Source organism: Amblyomma mixtum, chromosome 5, assembly GCF_055824585.1.
Source record: "Amblyomma mixtum isolate Tamu chromosome 5, ASM5582458v1, whole genome shotgun sequence".
NCBI lineage: Eukaryota > Metazoa > Arthropoda > Arachnida > Ixodida > Ixodidae > Amblyomma > Amblyomma mixtum.
In genome coordinates this window covers 98,753,593-98,769,683 of record NC_143016.1, presented here as the reverse complement: position 1 = coordinate 98,769,683, position 16,091 = coordinate 98,753,593, and the positions used below count along the sequence as shown (strand labels likewise).

At 48.5% G+C, this 16,091-nt stretch overlaps 2 protein-coding genes across 3 annotated transcripts in view; one reads left to right on the top strand and one right to left on the bottom strand.

The window, feature by feature from the left end:
• LOC149343141 (uncharacterized) overlaps window positions 1–16,091 on the top strand; it is a 102,418-nt gene that overhangs the window by 24,703 nt on the left and 61,624 nt on the right. The window lies entirely within an intron of this gene.
• On the bottom strand, window positions 2,076–15,283 carry LOC149343142 (chitinase-3-like protein 1). 2 transcript variants are annotated; one of them, XM_089545669.1, is made up of 10 exons: window positions 14,930–15,283; window positions 13,815–13,935; window positions 11,050–11,244; window positions 9,081–9,337; window positions 8,769–8,872; window positions 8,459–8,582; window positions 6,974–7,159; window positions 5,643–5,765; window positions 4,330–4,567; window positions 2,076–3,709 (listed from the first exon to the last, which is right to left on the bottom strand). In XM_089545669.1, the coding sequence occupies exons 2-10, from the start codon at window positions 13,918–13,920 to the stop codon at window positions 3,228–3,230; spliced, it is 1,815 nt and encodes a 604-aa protein (XP_089401795.1). In that variant the 5' UTR covers window positions 13,921–13,935; window positions 14,930–15,283; the 3' UTR covers window positions 2,076–3,227. The 2 variants fall into 2 exon arrangements, with proteins under 2 accessions (XP_089401795.1, XP_089401794.1); XM_089545668.1 differs by having other exon boundaries at window positions 13,815–13,938; window positions 14,930–15,279.

Genomic DNA, 16,091 nt, shown 5'->3' with positions numbered 1-16,091 from the left:
GTACCCTGAATCTTCGACATTTGGATACATGTTTGTGGTAGCAAATTATCACCCAGTCCTTCAGATGTGGAACAAAGATTTATCAGGAACATGTTGCCATTGCCCCATAAAACGTGCCTTTACTGTTTAAAAAGACGCTGGACGACCAGGTGCAGTGGAAGCGAGCAAGGATGCCGCGCATAACTGGAAGTAAGGTAAACAATTCTTTACTGTGCAAAATTTGGGCGTCTTCCTCGGGTGTGACCACGGGCGAGCTATGCGTGGCTTTTTAAGCCCACATATTGTTCACAGCTAAGTCAATGACCGGAAATCGTGGGTGCAAGAAGAGGGAAGGGTTCCCAGAGAGCCATTAGCATTCCTCCGCGTCTGCTGAATGTGCCATGACTCAAAAACCTGTCTAGGAGATGATGCATGAGTCAAGTAAGCGTCTTCCGCATGAGTTTGACCATTGTTTGACCAGAAACCGCGCGCGTGTTGCCTGTCGCGAAGCGTGGGCCGTTTCCCTATGTCGCGTTGGAAATCCATGAAACTTTGTCCGAGGCGAATTTATATATGTATTATTGCATCCCACAACACAGAAATGTGTCCCGCTGTCGTTATGTGCCATTTTATGCACGGGAAGGACGCGCACAACCGCTTCGCGACAGCGCGCGCAACACAGCGGGAGCTGTCGGGCTGCCCCGCCTTCCTGACAGGGACGCGCGCGCCGCCGCCAGTGGCGCGCGCGTCGCGCTGGAGTTAGATGCGCAGGGTACTTTCTTACGCCATATGTATCCTATTTTATTTTGAAGAAATACGAATTATACTCTGAATTTGTAAAATGCACTTAGACATATACAGGGTCTGTCCTGAAAGTAATGAGACTAGTCGCGGTGTGGCGCGTGCTCGCGCTAGATCGGCAAACCGCTTTTGGGTGAAAGAGCGGGAACCTTCAGCTTCACAATGCGACGCGTTTAGTTGGCTGCGAGCAGGCAAAGCGAGTGGACATCTTCGAGCGTGTACCCATATTTCGCCGCTGCGTCGAGGAATCCATGGAGCGAATGTTGGAACAGCGCTATGCGGTGAAGCTTTGCAATAAACTGGGTAAGTCACCCACCGAGTCAATCAACGTGATCAAGGCAGCATGTGGGAACGATGCAATGTCCACGTCGTGTGTTCTAATGGCACAAGGCATTTAAAAACGGTCGTGACGACGTTCACAAAAATCAGCGGCCCGGGCGCCTGTCGATGACGGTTACGGACGGTAACGTTGACTGTGTGGTCCTGAACGTCTTCACGGCCATTTGTAAATGCTTTGTGCCATTGGAACCCTTGCGATCTGGACAGTGCATCATTACCACATGCTGTCAAATGTCTCGGTAGGTGGTTTATTCAGTTTATTGCAAAGCTTCACCGCGTCGCGCTGTTCCATGGTTTCCTCGGCGCAGCGACGTAACAGGGGTACACGTTTGAGCACGTCCACTCGCTTGACCTGCTCGAAGCCAACTGAGGTCTTTGCACTGTGAAGCTGAAGGTTCCCGCTCCTTCCCCCAAAAGCGGTTTCCCGATCTAGCGCGAGCACGCGCCACACCGCGACTAGTCTCATTACTTTCAGGACAGACCCTGTATTACCCTTTACTATTCGTCACGCTAGGTGATTTAGCGCCTTTTCCGTCTGGCATGGCGGCCTTGTTCATAAAGGCACTATATTTAAGTGTTGCGCGACGTCGAGGAATTTGCGCATGCACTACGCACGCTATGCACACTCACTTCTCATACCTCTCAATTTTCTGAGCTGATCCGAAGATGAACCACAGGAGGAAATTGGTATTTGCCAATCAAGTATTTATGTGTTACAGTCGGAAGGGGCAGTTTAGGACGGGGTGCGGGGAGGAGCAGTTCTATTTTCGCGATGGATTCCTTTGGACTTTCTTGGTGTAATAAAATTGGGTTCTCGTGGTTTTCCCGTGAAAAGTTTTTTTCTGAAAAGAGGGCGGCTACCCCCCCCCCCCCCCCCCCCCCCCCACCTCTCTCTTCCTGGTGTTAGCATGCATGGTACCAGCAGAATGCTGACAAAGAGACAGATCAAAAGGAGCTTCTTTTTCAAACAGAGTATTTGTGGTTTATTTCTCGCCGTTTTTAACAACTTGAAAACACATATGCACTCGGGTTGATTCATGATGACTTCCGATGGTGTTTCATAAATTATTGATGAAAGAGTGGCTGCATATTCTCAACGTGAGCTGTCATTGTGGCTGTCGGCAAAATGATTACAAGCCTTTTCGTCGCTAAGTGTGAAGCCTTAACAGAACGAAATATAAGTTTGCATTACAAAAATAAGCTTTTTCAGCAAAGTAAAACTGCACTGGTTGGTCACCGGGAGAACCTTTCGGGAGGCACGTGAATATTTTTAGTCACACAGAAACAGATATAACTAAACCGTGGCCGCTCTTGAGGTCATATATTTCTGAAAAGAGAATGCTAAGCTATGACACATTTGTCTTAAAAGTTTTGACTCACTCAGGCCACATTAAAGGGCACATCGAAGAGGTCGCAAGTGAAAAGCACGCAGCAAAAAGGTTGCGAAATAACTGCGCAAACATAAATCTAGTAAGCAAAAAAAAAAAAAGTGTTCATCTCTGCTGCTTGGTTTCGACCTTCCTGTACACAAAAGTAGCATCGCTCTATCTGACCACTTATATTACGAAATAAATAACATCTTTTTTGTCAACTGGATGAATCTTTGCTATCCCGGCAGTATGAGACCTTCGGAAGATATTAAAACGGCGGTTGGTAGCCCTTTTGGAGCGCGCCTTGAAATTCGTCCACGCTATCGCATAACTTGGCTTCGTACTCCTCCATAACCACTATTCTAAGAAGAGTCCTGGAGCCCAAATATTGCAGCTCAGTTACGTACTACACAGACCCCGGAGTCCAGCAGACTCGTGCGAAGTGTAGTTGGTGGGATTTCTTGAGGGCCGGGTGCAATGCAGGCGCCCTTCCAAATCTGCAGAACATGGAAGAATGTGGCAGAGTTACCAGAACCTGTCTTAACCTTTCTCACGAGCTCGTCGACGAGCCCAGTTCAATTGTCCATTGGACTCCTTCTCGTGAAACTACTGGAAATGTATGGAAATGTGCGTGAGACCAGCGCTTTCGCTTTGGTCACGGCACGCGGGACATAGTACTTTCATCTCTCCAGTGTAGATCGTTAGGACAGCCTCTGGGAAAACGTGTGTTGATAAGCCTTAGTAGTTGTCGTTCTTCTGCGGCAGCACCTGGTAAGCCTCGTTGTCGTAGTAAGTACTGCACTTGGGCACGGATTCGGGCCACACGCAGATCTTGGTCTCCGGGTTGAAGACCGTTCCCGGGGAGCACGTCTTCTCGAAGGCCACCAGCTGTCCACCCTGGTGGACGCAGTCGTAGAAGCGCTGGCAGTCGGTCGGATGCGGCACGCTGCCGGCCATCGGGCACTTGAACTCGGGGATGCCCGGAGTCGCCGGTGGAGGCGACGGTGGGGACGGTGGTGACGGTGGGGATGGCGGTGAAGGTGGTGACGGTGGCGAAGGCGGGGACCGGGTCGTAGTCGTGGTCGTTGTGGGGGTTGAGCTTCGCGTGTCTGGTTTTTGGCTGGGAGGCCACCACACTCGGGCGGTCGTTGACGACGTTCCGCTGCTTGGCGTCGTGCTCTCCGTTGTGGAAACTGTGGAGGGAGTGGTTGCTCCGCTTCCTGCGTATAGTCAAGGATGAGAACGCGGTTAGTACAAGACGGGTGGAACCACACTGAGCTCGAGGAAGTACTTCTGCGAGGAAACGGATTGCACATTGTCATTGCCAATACAACTCGCAGTATCTAAAGCTTATTATTATGGCACACGAATTAAAGTGAAAAACGAATACGAAGAACAAAGCGCACTCCCGAAACTCACACCGTCGATGTGAATGATGGCGGCAACATACCGTAGATATATCCACGCTGAATAAAACACAGCCGGTTAATTGAGAATTCGCTTTTAAATATTCCGACCACAAAAGGTTCCAATATGATGATTACGAGAGGAATTCATTAAATTGTGTTTTTCAACAAAGGTCATGGGCTTTCATAAATAGTTTTCCGTTCTTAATGGCAGTGAGGAGAAGTCCGTTCAGATGCGTGCCATTGTGGGAGAATAACCGTTAATACGCCCGTAGTACTCCATTCTGACCCACTGTGCGCATGAGCTCAGCGTTTGTTTAATATAAGCTTTAACCTACGAGATTGCCGCCGCTGTTCCGAAGTTTTGTGGGAAAGCTAGCTTTGCAGGATTCGCGACTGATGTTCAGCATGCGGCATGGGAGTCCGACACCTACCGGGTGAAGTGCTGGGCCTGGGCCACCACGTCTTCTCGGTGGTCGGAGTAGGCACAGTGGGCGGGGTGACCGGCTTGGGCGGTGGTACGGGTATCACCCCCGGCCCACCCATGGCGAACACCTGATTGATGGTGCTCAGCATGGGGTACTTAATTCCGTGACACTTTCCGTGGAAGTCGTCCGTCTCGATCGACCACACCATGCCACCAGCGAGGCCCATCGCCTTGGCGAACTCCACCTGTGCGAGGCGGACGGCAACACAGATTCAGAGACTCATTCAACTCTGAACACAAATCGCGCTTCTTAGATATCGAGACTTAACAACCGCCCTCCCTTCTTTGCGTCTACCTTATTCGTGTTCCTATTCAATTGCGCTTTTTGCGTTTGTTAAGTTTCGCACGGGCCCAAATAGCCCTCGCCGCTGATATTTTGTCGAACGTTTTCAGTTATCGCTTTTCAGCTATCGTAGCATAGTGGACCAGAACACTTTGCTATCGGAAAATGGTCACATCCTCATCATCAGTATATATCCAATTTCTTTTTAAGATATTCGGTGATTACTGCGCCGCACAACACCCACCTCCGTCACCCTTTTCCCCCGCACACATATCAACACTAATAAGAACTCGCTTTTGGACGAGTTCGCCTGCAAGTAAGGGCAAAAAAAGAAACAAAACTCATTTCCTTAATCTACGCCGGATATGGGCAGGTGACAACCTGAACCTACCGCCGCCTTTAAGGTCTTTTTTTTTCGCCCATTTCTTTCGCCGAATTTCCACCACAAGCATTTCATCCATAATTCTGGCATCAGGTACGTAGTACTGTAAGAACACGACCACCATGATGAGTGTGCTCACGGTACTGTGCGGTTAGAGACGGAGGCCGCTAACCACTCGAGATAAGGGATCGCATATTTTAAACCTGGTGCAAAGCAACCACAGAAGATCTTTGCTACACGGAGTGGAAAAAAAAAGTTATTCGTTAATTTCACGCAGCTAGCAGTATCCCCGCACAATAAATTTGGTAGACCAGACATCGTACTGTATGTGGCAGCACAAAAGGGGAGATAAACGCTTCACGCGGAAGAGCTGGCTCGTTCCACCAATAAGGCAACTCCTACACATCGTGGTGCAATTCCCAATCCTGCGCTTCCATGGAGTGCTGGAAATAAAAGTGATAGAGCATTGCTAGAGCTTCGGACTAGGCTTAGGAAATAATTTTCCCTTTCTCTCGCTCGCTTTGGTGCTGAGCGGTGCTCTCTTAACTAGTTACGCAAAGTAGCACCACTTCCACTCTTCCCGCTGTGACATTACCTTGGCCGTGATGCTCTCCATGTCGTCGTAGCCGACCCACTGGCGATCCAGGAATGCATACGGCGCCATGAAGTACGGGTCCTTCACCAACGTCCACTTCTGGCGGCCGAAGCTCTCGCAGATCTGCGAATAAAGTACCGTTCGGTTGGGCGCTGTCGAATTCAATGCGGTTCATGTTAGTGCAGTGTAAGATGCGCAACTGAAATGCAGCTGATTGGGTCATTTCCTTGCTTTTGATGTTTTATTATGTGCTTTTTTTTAAAAAAGGACCTTGTGCTTTCAGAATGCACTTGGATTGCATGGTTGCACTAAGATATAGATAATATTCATTATAAAATAATTCCTGCCTTCCAAATTGTGATCTCACTTACTTTTACCAGACTGGCCGCGTTTGAAATTTCGACTGATTTCAGCATTTGAACAGAGTCACATTTTTCGGTCGGCATATATTTTAAAATCATAACATATGATACTCAAAAGGTCAACGTATAGAACTGTTTTATACTGGTAAGTACAGGCAAGTCCAAATATTGGAAGGACAGTTCGAAAATATCGCAGTGACTCTGTCGCTTGAAATAAACCTTGCAAATCTGCCATCACCTTCCCCCTTTTTGCCTTTCTCAAGCTTTAAAGTGTCAGCATTGTTACATACAGAATAAATTTAATGTTCCTTCCTGCCATAGCAGCAATGTTTATTCTGAAATTACGGAGACTCGTCGTGAATACACACGAGCGAAAAAGCACACGGCTCTATGCAGGAGCTGAGTAATCGGCGACTCCACCGTTCGTCGGCTTAAAGCAAGGTCTTCGGACGAAAGATGTCAATTCGCTCATTCTTTGGGCTCACTTTCACACGCATTTTTCCATACATTTTTGCGTCTATTCGTTTAACGTGCATATAAGTAAGAGGGTAGTTCCTGACAGTGGCATCGACTAGTCCTCTTAGTGGAGGACGAAAACATCGCACAAGAACATAAAGTAAACTAATAAAATTACCCAAGATAGCAGAGCTACAGTACACAATCTGCCATACAATCCACAAAACAGAACTTCAGTAATGCTACTAGAGGATGGTATCTAAACAGCAGAGTTAATTTCTGTAAGCTATGAAAAAAACAAAAACGAAAGCAAGCGCAGCCTATTTTAAGCAATGAAAGATCATACTCACAAACATACAAAGGCAATAGGCAAACAAAAAAATGGTACACGTATACATCATGGGATTGTGAACGGCGAATTTTTCTGAGTACCGCTTAACACGTCGCGGACGTTGAATAAGCTCTGCCCGTGGATGCCTGAAATTTGGGGCTCGGTCAGCTTTGTATGCTCACCTCGTTGTATCCGAGCGACCCGGGCTCGCGGGTGTAGGGTCCCGCGCGGCCCTTCTGCGGCGCCTCGTCTCCGGGGTTGTGGTTCTCGGCACGACGCAGGGTGAACGAGCGGCCGTACAGTCCCATGCCCAGCACCAGCTTGTCGCGCGGCGCACCCTTCTGGATCCAGTAGTTCACCGAGAAGTTCTGCACGACGGAGAATTGGAGACACATTTAGCGCACGACTTCTTCCATGGTACGGTCAGAACTTGTTGCGTCGTCCAGCGAAAGATAGGAGAGAAAAAATTAATTATTGAATTGGCCATACCTCCACTAGGTTCGCTAACCGTAACAAATTTCCAGCGCCGAAGGTTGACACAAATTACTGTAAATGACCTAATGATTTGTAGCTATTTATTTTGGATTTCTCTGCCATTCTCTTTAAAATCAGAATCGTAGTCGACGCCCGTACATCGTTTAAGAAACCACTAAAGGATGTTTTGCTGGATCAATTTTTTGTGCATATGTCTTTCTTCCTTTTTTGTTCTTATGTGTACTCTGTTACCTGATAGTTTCGTTGTTTATTTTTGTAAGTATTCGCTCTTCTGTCTTGTGTTAACGTATAAATCCTTAGATGTAATATTATACCGAGTGCAGTCTCTGCTTTGGGACTGTCGTCTGTATACGAGCACGCGATTTTTAGTAACAAGTAAAGTTTGATTTGATTTGAAAATCTCCTAGGTGAGGTACTACGAAGGATGAACAAGGCGCAGGCGCCCGTCGTTCGGAGAGGCAGTGATAACTAAAACATATTTTTCTGGAACATCCCGCCTATCATTTGATGAGGAAGACGAAATAATTCTGAAGGTGCGAACGCCATGACAACTGTGCCACTCCGAGTGAAGATTAGATCAGTGGTTCTTGAAGAATTTAAATGGCGCAGTAATTGTCTCGCTTCCTGGTGGACGCCTCAACCGCGCATTGAGGGATGGGAGCAAGGGGATGACGTTGAAGGGGAAAGGCAAGAAAGAGGCAATGTAAATGTAGATAGTACGCATTACCGAGGCTGGGGAGCAACCCCCATGTGCTCGGTACGCCCACGGTCTTGAAACTTACCAACGCCTGTACACAGCAGGTGTCGTTTGCAGGATGTAAATTAAGGACACGTTGTTCATTAACTCTAAACCGCGAAGATCTACAGAGCGTAACTTATTTTCACGGGACTATGTGTGCGCGTCTGTGGGTTCCATGCTTGAAATGCTGCAGCAAAATGGTGCGGATGGAACATCACAATACTGGAGATTTCATTCGCTTAAACCAATCGATCACTACGAGATACAGATTTTCTCCTTCCGATGACACTGGTACAGTCTGCAAGTATGAAGTCTCAATCCTGAGACTTGAAAGTCATGTCGACATCGCGTTCCGTCTCCCTAATATACACAATTTTCTGCCGTGCGCAGCGCCAAACGCTGTGTGTGTAGCAGGTCGGTGGGTGCACCTTACCACGTTGAGAATGTGGTCCTCTGGTTTCTCCTCGGGTCTCGAGTACATGGGGGCGTGGTGGCCAGTCTTGGTCTCCCAGCCGCCGTGGAAGTCGTACGCCATCACGTTGATGAAGTCAAGGTACCTGAAGCAGAGTGGAAAGCAATTTAAGTTAGCCGCTGCATAGGATGCGCATTCGTACGCGTGCTAGTAGTCTTACAGACTGCAGAGTCTGTGTCACGCCTTGACGCAAGTATCTCGATGATGCATTAATATGAGATACGTGTCTTCGCGAGTACATGTCTGTTCTGATGACAGGTAACGAACTCACTTGGACACCTGGGGAACGTCGTAAGCGGGATCCATGAAGTGCTTGCCGGCGGAGACGGCAGCAGTCAGCAGCAGCCCGTACGGCTTGAACGCCTGGCTCACTTCCTGTGGAAAAAGACCGAGCGGACGCTACTTTTTGGTATGGAAACGATGCACCAAAATAGCATCTGTCTTCCTGTTTTAAGGGGTTTGTGCTCCACTACGTGCAAATTCTCATCAGGTAACCATAGCCTTAAAGGCCGTACTCGGCAGTTCGGCGCTCACTTAAAGATATATGGGTGGAGCACGTGTGACGCGGTAAAGTGTGACTGACCCTGAGGAGCGCCACGAAGTTCTGTTTGTCCTCCGGAATTCCTCCCCTGGATGCCGGGTACTCCCAGTCGAGGTCGAGGCCGTCGAAGTTGTACTTCTTGCAGAAGTCCACCACGCTGTCGACGAATATCTTACGCGATGCCGGCGACTGGGCCATGGCCGAGTACTTGACCGAGCCCTCGTTCCAGCCGCCGATGGCGATGATCGCCTTCAGTTTGGGGTTCTGCTTCTTCAGCGCCGTGAACCGCTTGAAGGCCCCTGTGTGCGTGCACGCGATGTATGATGTGTAAGGCCTGAACGCATACTTTTATGCTGCATTAAAGGAACAAGGCTCCTAAAGAGTAACGAATACTTGAGGAGCTAGTAGTGATAAAGCTAAGCGAGTGAACAAAAGAAAAATTGTACATTGCCGTGGTTTACTTTAATCGGAATAAAAAACAGGCTTCTTCAGAGCCAGTTGTATCAGTCTTCGCGTGAAACTACGAATTTAGTCGAACTTCGATAAACTTGTTCAGTAGCTTCACAACCGAATTTAATAAAGTGGGCCATTACCTGCAATCATCGATAACGAATTGGCTACAACACGTTTATATTGGTGCGAGACGCAAATAGAACGCTACACTGATCTCTAACATGCTTCAAGCTAATATCTGGATCATACACGCACCCTATATAAATACCACATAGTACTCCCTTGAATGTACTCCCTTGAACATATACTCTTGTTAGACAGACAACCGTTTCTCATATTCGTGATGCAGGCAGTTCATAACATGCAAGTGACATGTGACGACGGCATCATGCGTTCTTAGCCCCAGTATGTCGAGGCCGGCACTTTCACCTTCCATTGAACGGGCAACTCTTGCCATTATTTGCCAACACACTGTACTATTTCATTGACTTGCGATCCGCAATAAGCTTAATTGGGCTGAATATGATCATGATCGCCTTGTTAGTCCGAGACTCCGAGTTTTCAGCAAAAACAATTTTATTGCTTCTACATGAACTATCTGCCAATGTTTTCATAGCCTTTTTACTTGCGGGGAAATCTGGAGTACCCTGGACGATGATACTAGGTCAACCACTACGATTCTCATTAAAGATTGCCTCCTCCTCCTCTAATCCGTGGCCAAAATGAGAAAGCAAGCAGGCCCCTAAATTTGGCTTTCACTCGTTTCACTGCATTTATTCTGAGATTGACATAATTTTGCAAAACGTGCTCAGCCTTGCTGCTTATTGTGCGCAAGAGACGCCCCAGTGCGCATGCAGGACAAAGGTAGCAGTCTTAGCTATTTCAGTATTAGTGTTCAACTACCGTGGTGTAGCAAATGGCAGAGCTCGCAGAAGATGGTCTTCAAGATTTTTCACATCTGCTTACATCACCGTGCGCTGTTCTCGAACAGAGAATTGACGGGCATCTCAAATCGCCCGACACAGGTCTACCAAGGTGCCTAAAGAAAGCGTTCATCAGAAGGACGCGTTACTTTATTTAAGCAATACGTCATATCGAACGCCGCATGCATGCCTCGCGTAACCATAGGGATCAAAATAGAAATCTCAACGTAAGTAACCGTGTTAAAGGACAGGAGAAAGAAACGACCAGTTGATGTGCCTACGAACACGTCAACCGATTCGTAGAAGAGGCAGGTGAAAGGTGTCGAAAGGGCAACGGGCATAGACCTGTTCCTCAAGCGTGCAATTCGGGTACGCCATAAACCTCTTTCAGAGAGCCGCTTCAAGCGAGAGCGTTAATATTTGAACGCCACGAAAAATCAAGGTGATCGGCAGAGCTTCATGCGGTCTTACGTTTTGACGGTTAAGTTCACATCGATAAACGATGGGTACGAGTGCATCCGGCCTTGAATATTTCAAGGGAGACAGGCTTCACCACGCCCACTCACATCTCCCCCAAGAGTGTTGCGCTTTCCGATGTGTGAATCGTTTACAACGAGCGTTTGACGCACACGCACCTTTGCCGTAATTATCCTCGAGGTCGTTCCAGGAATCGAGGCTACGGATCTTGTGGTCGCTGCCCAGACCCGCGAACCCATAGATGATGTGGGTGCAGATGAACGGGTCGATGGCCTCCACGGGGAACTTGCCGGCGCCCGGACGGTACACGGCCCAGGAGCCGTAGTAGCACACCACCTTGTAGTCGTGCGAGTCTGAGAAGGAGTACGCGTAGGCATGCGCGCGAGGAGCCGTGTGAGGCGTCTGTGTACACAAGCGCGAGGGCTGCAGCCATTGTGTAATCGGGCACTCTGAACATTGCTCAGTCCTTCTCGAACGTCGCAAGAACTCGCCGCCGGGAGGAAATACGTGTTTGCGGCTGGCCTGAGTTGACCCCGACACCGGAGGTGCCAGGAACCACTCGTTCGGGACGTTGTGTGGACAGTAAGCCGTCGGGCGCTATTGTGCAATGGAATGTGCGCAGTACATTAAACATCGCATTTGCAATGTTATGCAGTCACTCGTTTGTTACGTAAGATAATGCACAGTCTTTCAGTATTCCGCTCGCTGTCGAACCTTGTGCAATTAAATGCTTAGAGTACATCTTAATGTCCCGACCGTCGCAGATGTGATGGCAAGCCTGCTCATCCTCCAGGTATCTGAAGCTGCCGGAGTTACCTTAGGTGATTAGAGCAGAAATTTGGGCGAGTTGGTTAATACGCATGGTGGATTGTTCTCAGAATTATTTTTTGCGCACACAAAGACGGCACAATAAGATAAGGAAGACAGGACGGATCGTATTGCGTATTCCACAGGCGTATTGCACTCCGTCCTGTCTCCCTTGTCGTATTGTGTCGTCTTTGTGTTGCGCGAAAATGAATTCTGAGAATGAACCAACTAGCCCCACAGCGCATATTAATGCATGGTGTAAAAAAGCGTGTGAAGACGACGACAGGATGAGGTGCCACAAGGACGAGCGCTAAATCTTAACTGAAAGTTTATTCCCGAAATCAGGGGTGTTAATAGAAAACCATGAAAAGACTGAAGAAAAAGGAACGGCAAAGCAGCAATCGTTACAGAAAATTTCGCTGACCAGCAGGAGTAAGAAAAAAAAAAGGAACGTATGCAGCACAGCTCGATTGTTTTATTGATAAATCAAAGCAGACGCTAACTGCTCCAATTCTCTATCAGTCAACGCCATTGGAAGGTTGACCGATACACATTTCTTGGTCCATGCGCATGGGGAAGGCTTCTATCACTTTATGGACTAATTGTTCTCGGCGCCTGAAAATAACTGTTACATTTGCAGACAAAGGTGTGCCAGTCGCGCGGGATGAACGACACAAAGAAAAAGAAAATGGGCACACCTTTGTTCGCGACAATCACTATTCTTTACAGACACCGAGAGCGATTAGTCCGTGAAGTGATGGAAGCCTTACACACGCGTATGTGCCAGAGAATGTGTATCAGTCAACCTTCCGGTGACGCGGACTGATAGAGAATTCCGGTGTTTAGCGTCTGCATTGAGTTATCAGTGAAATAACGGAGCTGTATTGCTTATGTTCTTTATTTGCTTACTTCTGCTGGCTGGCGAAATTTTGTGTGAACGATTGTTGTTTTGCTGCTCCTCTTTCTTTGTTCAGTCTTTTCATGGTTTTCCATCCATACCTGCACTTTCAGAAATAAACTTTCAGTTAAGAGTTAGCCCTCGTCCATGTGGTTCTTCGTCCTGTCATCGTCTTCGTGCGTTCTTTTTCACCTTAAATATCTTGCTATAGGGCTCGTCAACAGACATGTGTGGGCCAGACTGCTTGCGAGAACAATAACATTGCGCAAATGTACGTGAGCGCTACATGATGTAAAGCTACACAAAAAGAAAACAAAACGTGAGCGATGCTTGAAGACTTTAGAACCTGATCCCCGCTTGCTATGCAGCACATGTATGGAGAAGATCGTTCCGGATAAAGTTACGTCAATAGCATATATTATCGTTGCATTATTAGTACTATTGCACATTATATTGTATATTGCAATATCACTTTTGCTTTCGCCCTTTGATGCTTTGAAAGTGAGCAGTTGTGTCGCTCAACCACTGTTGCACAATTGCGCAGCACACATACGTAGACCTCACCCCTCTTGACATCCCTATGGTAAAGAAGGGATCTGACTCTTAGGGATGCCTTGCCGCATACGTTTTTTTAACTTCTGAATGATATTCATTTTTTTTTCTGATCTCACCCTATCTGTAAGCGAAGTGTATTAGCCCTTAGTTTCGTATTTATAACACCAGTTTGTCGGCTAGGCTTCTTCGAACCTCCTTTTTCTAACTCCGTATTGTCATCATCATCATCATCAGCCTGACTACGCCCGCTGCAGGACAAAGGCCTCTCCCATGTCTCTCCAATTAACTCTGTCCTTCGCCAGCTGCAGCCACCGTATTCTCGCAAATTTCTTAATCTCATCCGCCAACCTAACCTTCTGGCGCCCCATGCTACGCTTGCCTTCTCTTGGAATCCACTCCGTTACCCTTAAGGACCAGCGGTTATCTCGCACACTCGTTATTGCGAAGTTAGCATCATATATGTGGCTAGCAAGATAAAAGCGGGCTTCTACAAACGCAACTACAGTTCTGGACAACGAGGGATATTGAAGACTCTGTAAAACAGCTTTTTCAGGGCCTTAGGACAAGCTCTTGATACCAGTGACCTGACGGCAGCCTGCAGGTCGGCTAGAACAACGTGAATTCCCACGCCCTACACACGAACTCAACAACGCATTTGCTTACCTGCGTAGCGAGGTTTGTGCACGTACGTGTAGCCCATGATAGGGGTCGCCAGTGCCGGAGTCGCCATCAGCGCCACCAGCGCGGCAAGCAGGACGCCGGACAGCATCTTCTCCGCTGACCGCTGCTGCAAGCCGACGGAGACAACAAGGACCCTGTAGATCAGCGACGGAATTGGAGACCCGATCGAGGTCTCCGAGTTCCCGCGTCTTTTCGCCGCTCCAGCGGGAAACGCACGTCACAACTTGCGCGCGCGCCCGTATCCGAACGAAAACGACGACACAGATTTGCAGACAACCCTCGAGGGAGATTCGCGTGAATACGTCCGCCGTCGTCTCAGGAGAGAGTTGCGGAATCCCACTCCTCTGTGTAAGCGTGTACGCATGAGCAGTTTCCGTTCAGGCATCGCGCCGACGCGAAGACTCCTACTTTTTTTCCTTTCTACTTCTTTTTTTTTTCGCCGCTTCGCCGCGTCTCTGGCGTGCATCCGCAGGAGGTAGCATTAATTGCCGCTCCCATCGTCTCCGCTATACACGACAGTGGGCTGACTATGGTGCACGGTTTTGCTCGCGTCAAGTAGGGGGTCTTGACCTCCTGGAATGCTGAATAATTAAGCATTTTCCCACGCCTCTCTAATGACATAGGGTACGAATCACGCGCTGCCAGTAAAGCTGACATCGACACTGTCCGATCTATATATGAGCTGTGATTTTTCCTGTTGGTATACCTGCTGTTGCTAGCATTACAATAAAGAGGCATTTGCTCTATAATAGAGTTAAGGTGAGCGACTTCGGAATCCATTTACGAAGCGAGCGGTGCTGAAGGCCGCCTGGTATCAGTAGTAGAAGTCGGATAAAGAGGCGCGCACTTACATAATGCTATTTCTCTGCCCCTAATGGGTTATCGTCGTTTTCCCCGAATCATACATTGTTATTCGAAAGACGCGGAACCTAAGTCGCAGAAACGCCCTCCAACGCGACTGCGGGCCGTTAACCTATGACCATGACATCTTTTCGTAACAGCTTTTAGATGAGACGGACACTTCAGCTGCCTCAACATACACTGAAGCCTCCTCGCCTACCGAGATTAAAGGGCAGTATGACACGTTATTGACTTACCTCTGTACAACGATTCGCTCTGTAGGCAGCCGTTAGAGCGATGTCACCCACGGTGTTCAAGCCTTAATCCAAGGGCAGAGCTCGCAAGTAGGAAGTTTCTAGAGTAACTGTACAATACGAATACGACTATATAACTACTTCAGCTATTGGCCTCCGCGGGCCAGGAATAGGACAGTGTCTAAGTGGCCGTCGAAGTTAGCGAATTTAAGTGTCCTTCCCTGAACAACGCGCGCAGGAGCTGCGTACTGATGCTGCCCCTGACATAGAACGCGTGCTGAAAAGGTTGAGCGTATGTTCACATTTATAGCGTACTTCACGTTCGTCCTTCTCTCCCGCAACGCCGACGCGCCGCCCGTATCAGCGGCGCTTGTTCATCGCTCCGCTGAGGGGAGGGCGTGAAAGGGTTGCGGACCTGTTTACGGCGACAAGACCGAATCTTCCTCACCGCGCCGCCTGACTTCGCAGCCGTTACCCCCGCGCGCGAAGGGTCCCAGGAGGAGGTACCGGCATTGGGGCAAGCTTATCCGGTCAGACAACCGAGACATCGCGGCCTACCGCACTCGGGCGCACATACACACTCGCGGGGGAACACTCGGGCAATCGCGGCGGCGGAAGAGCGGAAGCAGCACAAAAATAAACAAAAAAAGAAAAGAAGCCTGTGACTGTGAGTAAGAAAAGTCGGGAAACAAAACGCAGGCACCGCAAACACTCCGCGGAGTGCCCCCCGAGGAGCGCGTGTGTATATTTGCACGAAGGAGTTGTAATGGCCTGCCCCACAGACCCTCGATCTATGGTCGACCGCTGGGTGTAGTCAGCGAGAGATATAAAGAGGGGAAAAATAAGAGAGCCCCAGTCGGTGGGATGGAGCGCGTGGAGTGTCCGTTCCTTGACGCTGCCAGAACCGGAAGAATATATGCCTATAGCAGCATCCAGTCCGTCTTCTTATATTTTTTTTTTACTTTTCGTTCCGGTAACTAACGAGACAGGCGAAACAAATCAGTTCGGCGGCCTTTTTTTTTTTTATTCATTTATATGTGTGTTCAGGGAGGTTGGCATACTGATGCGGAGTTGACCTCTTCTCCACGCATTTTGTAATCTGCAGCAGCACAAAGAAGTATGGCAGCAAGCGTTGAGATTAACAGGCAGAACGGAGATATAAGAC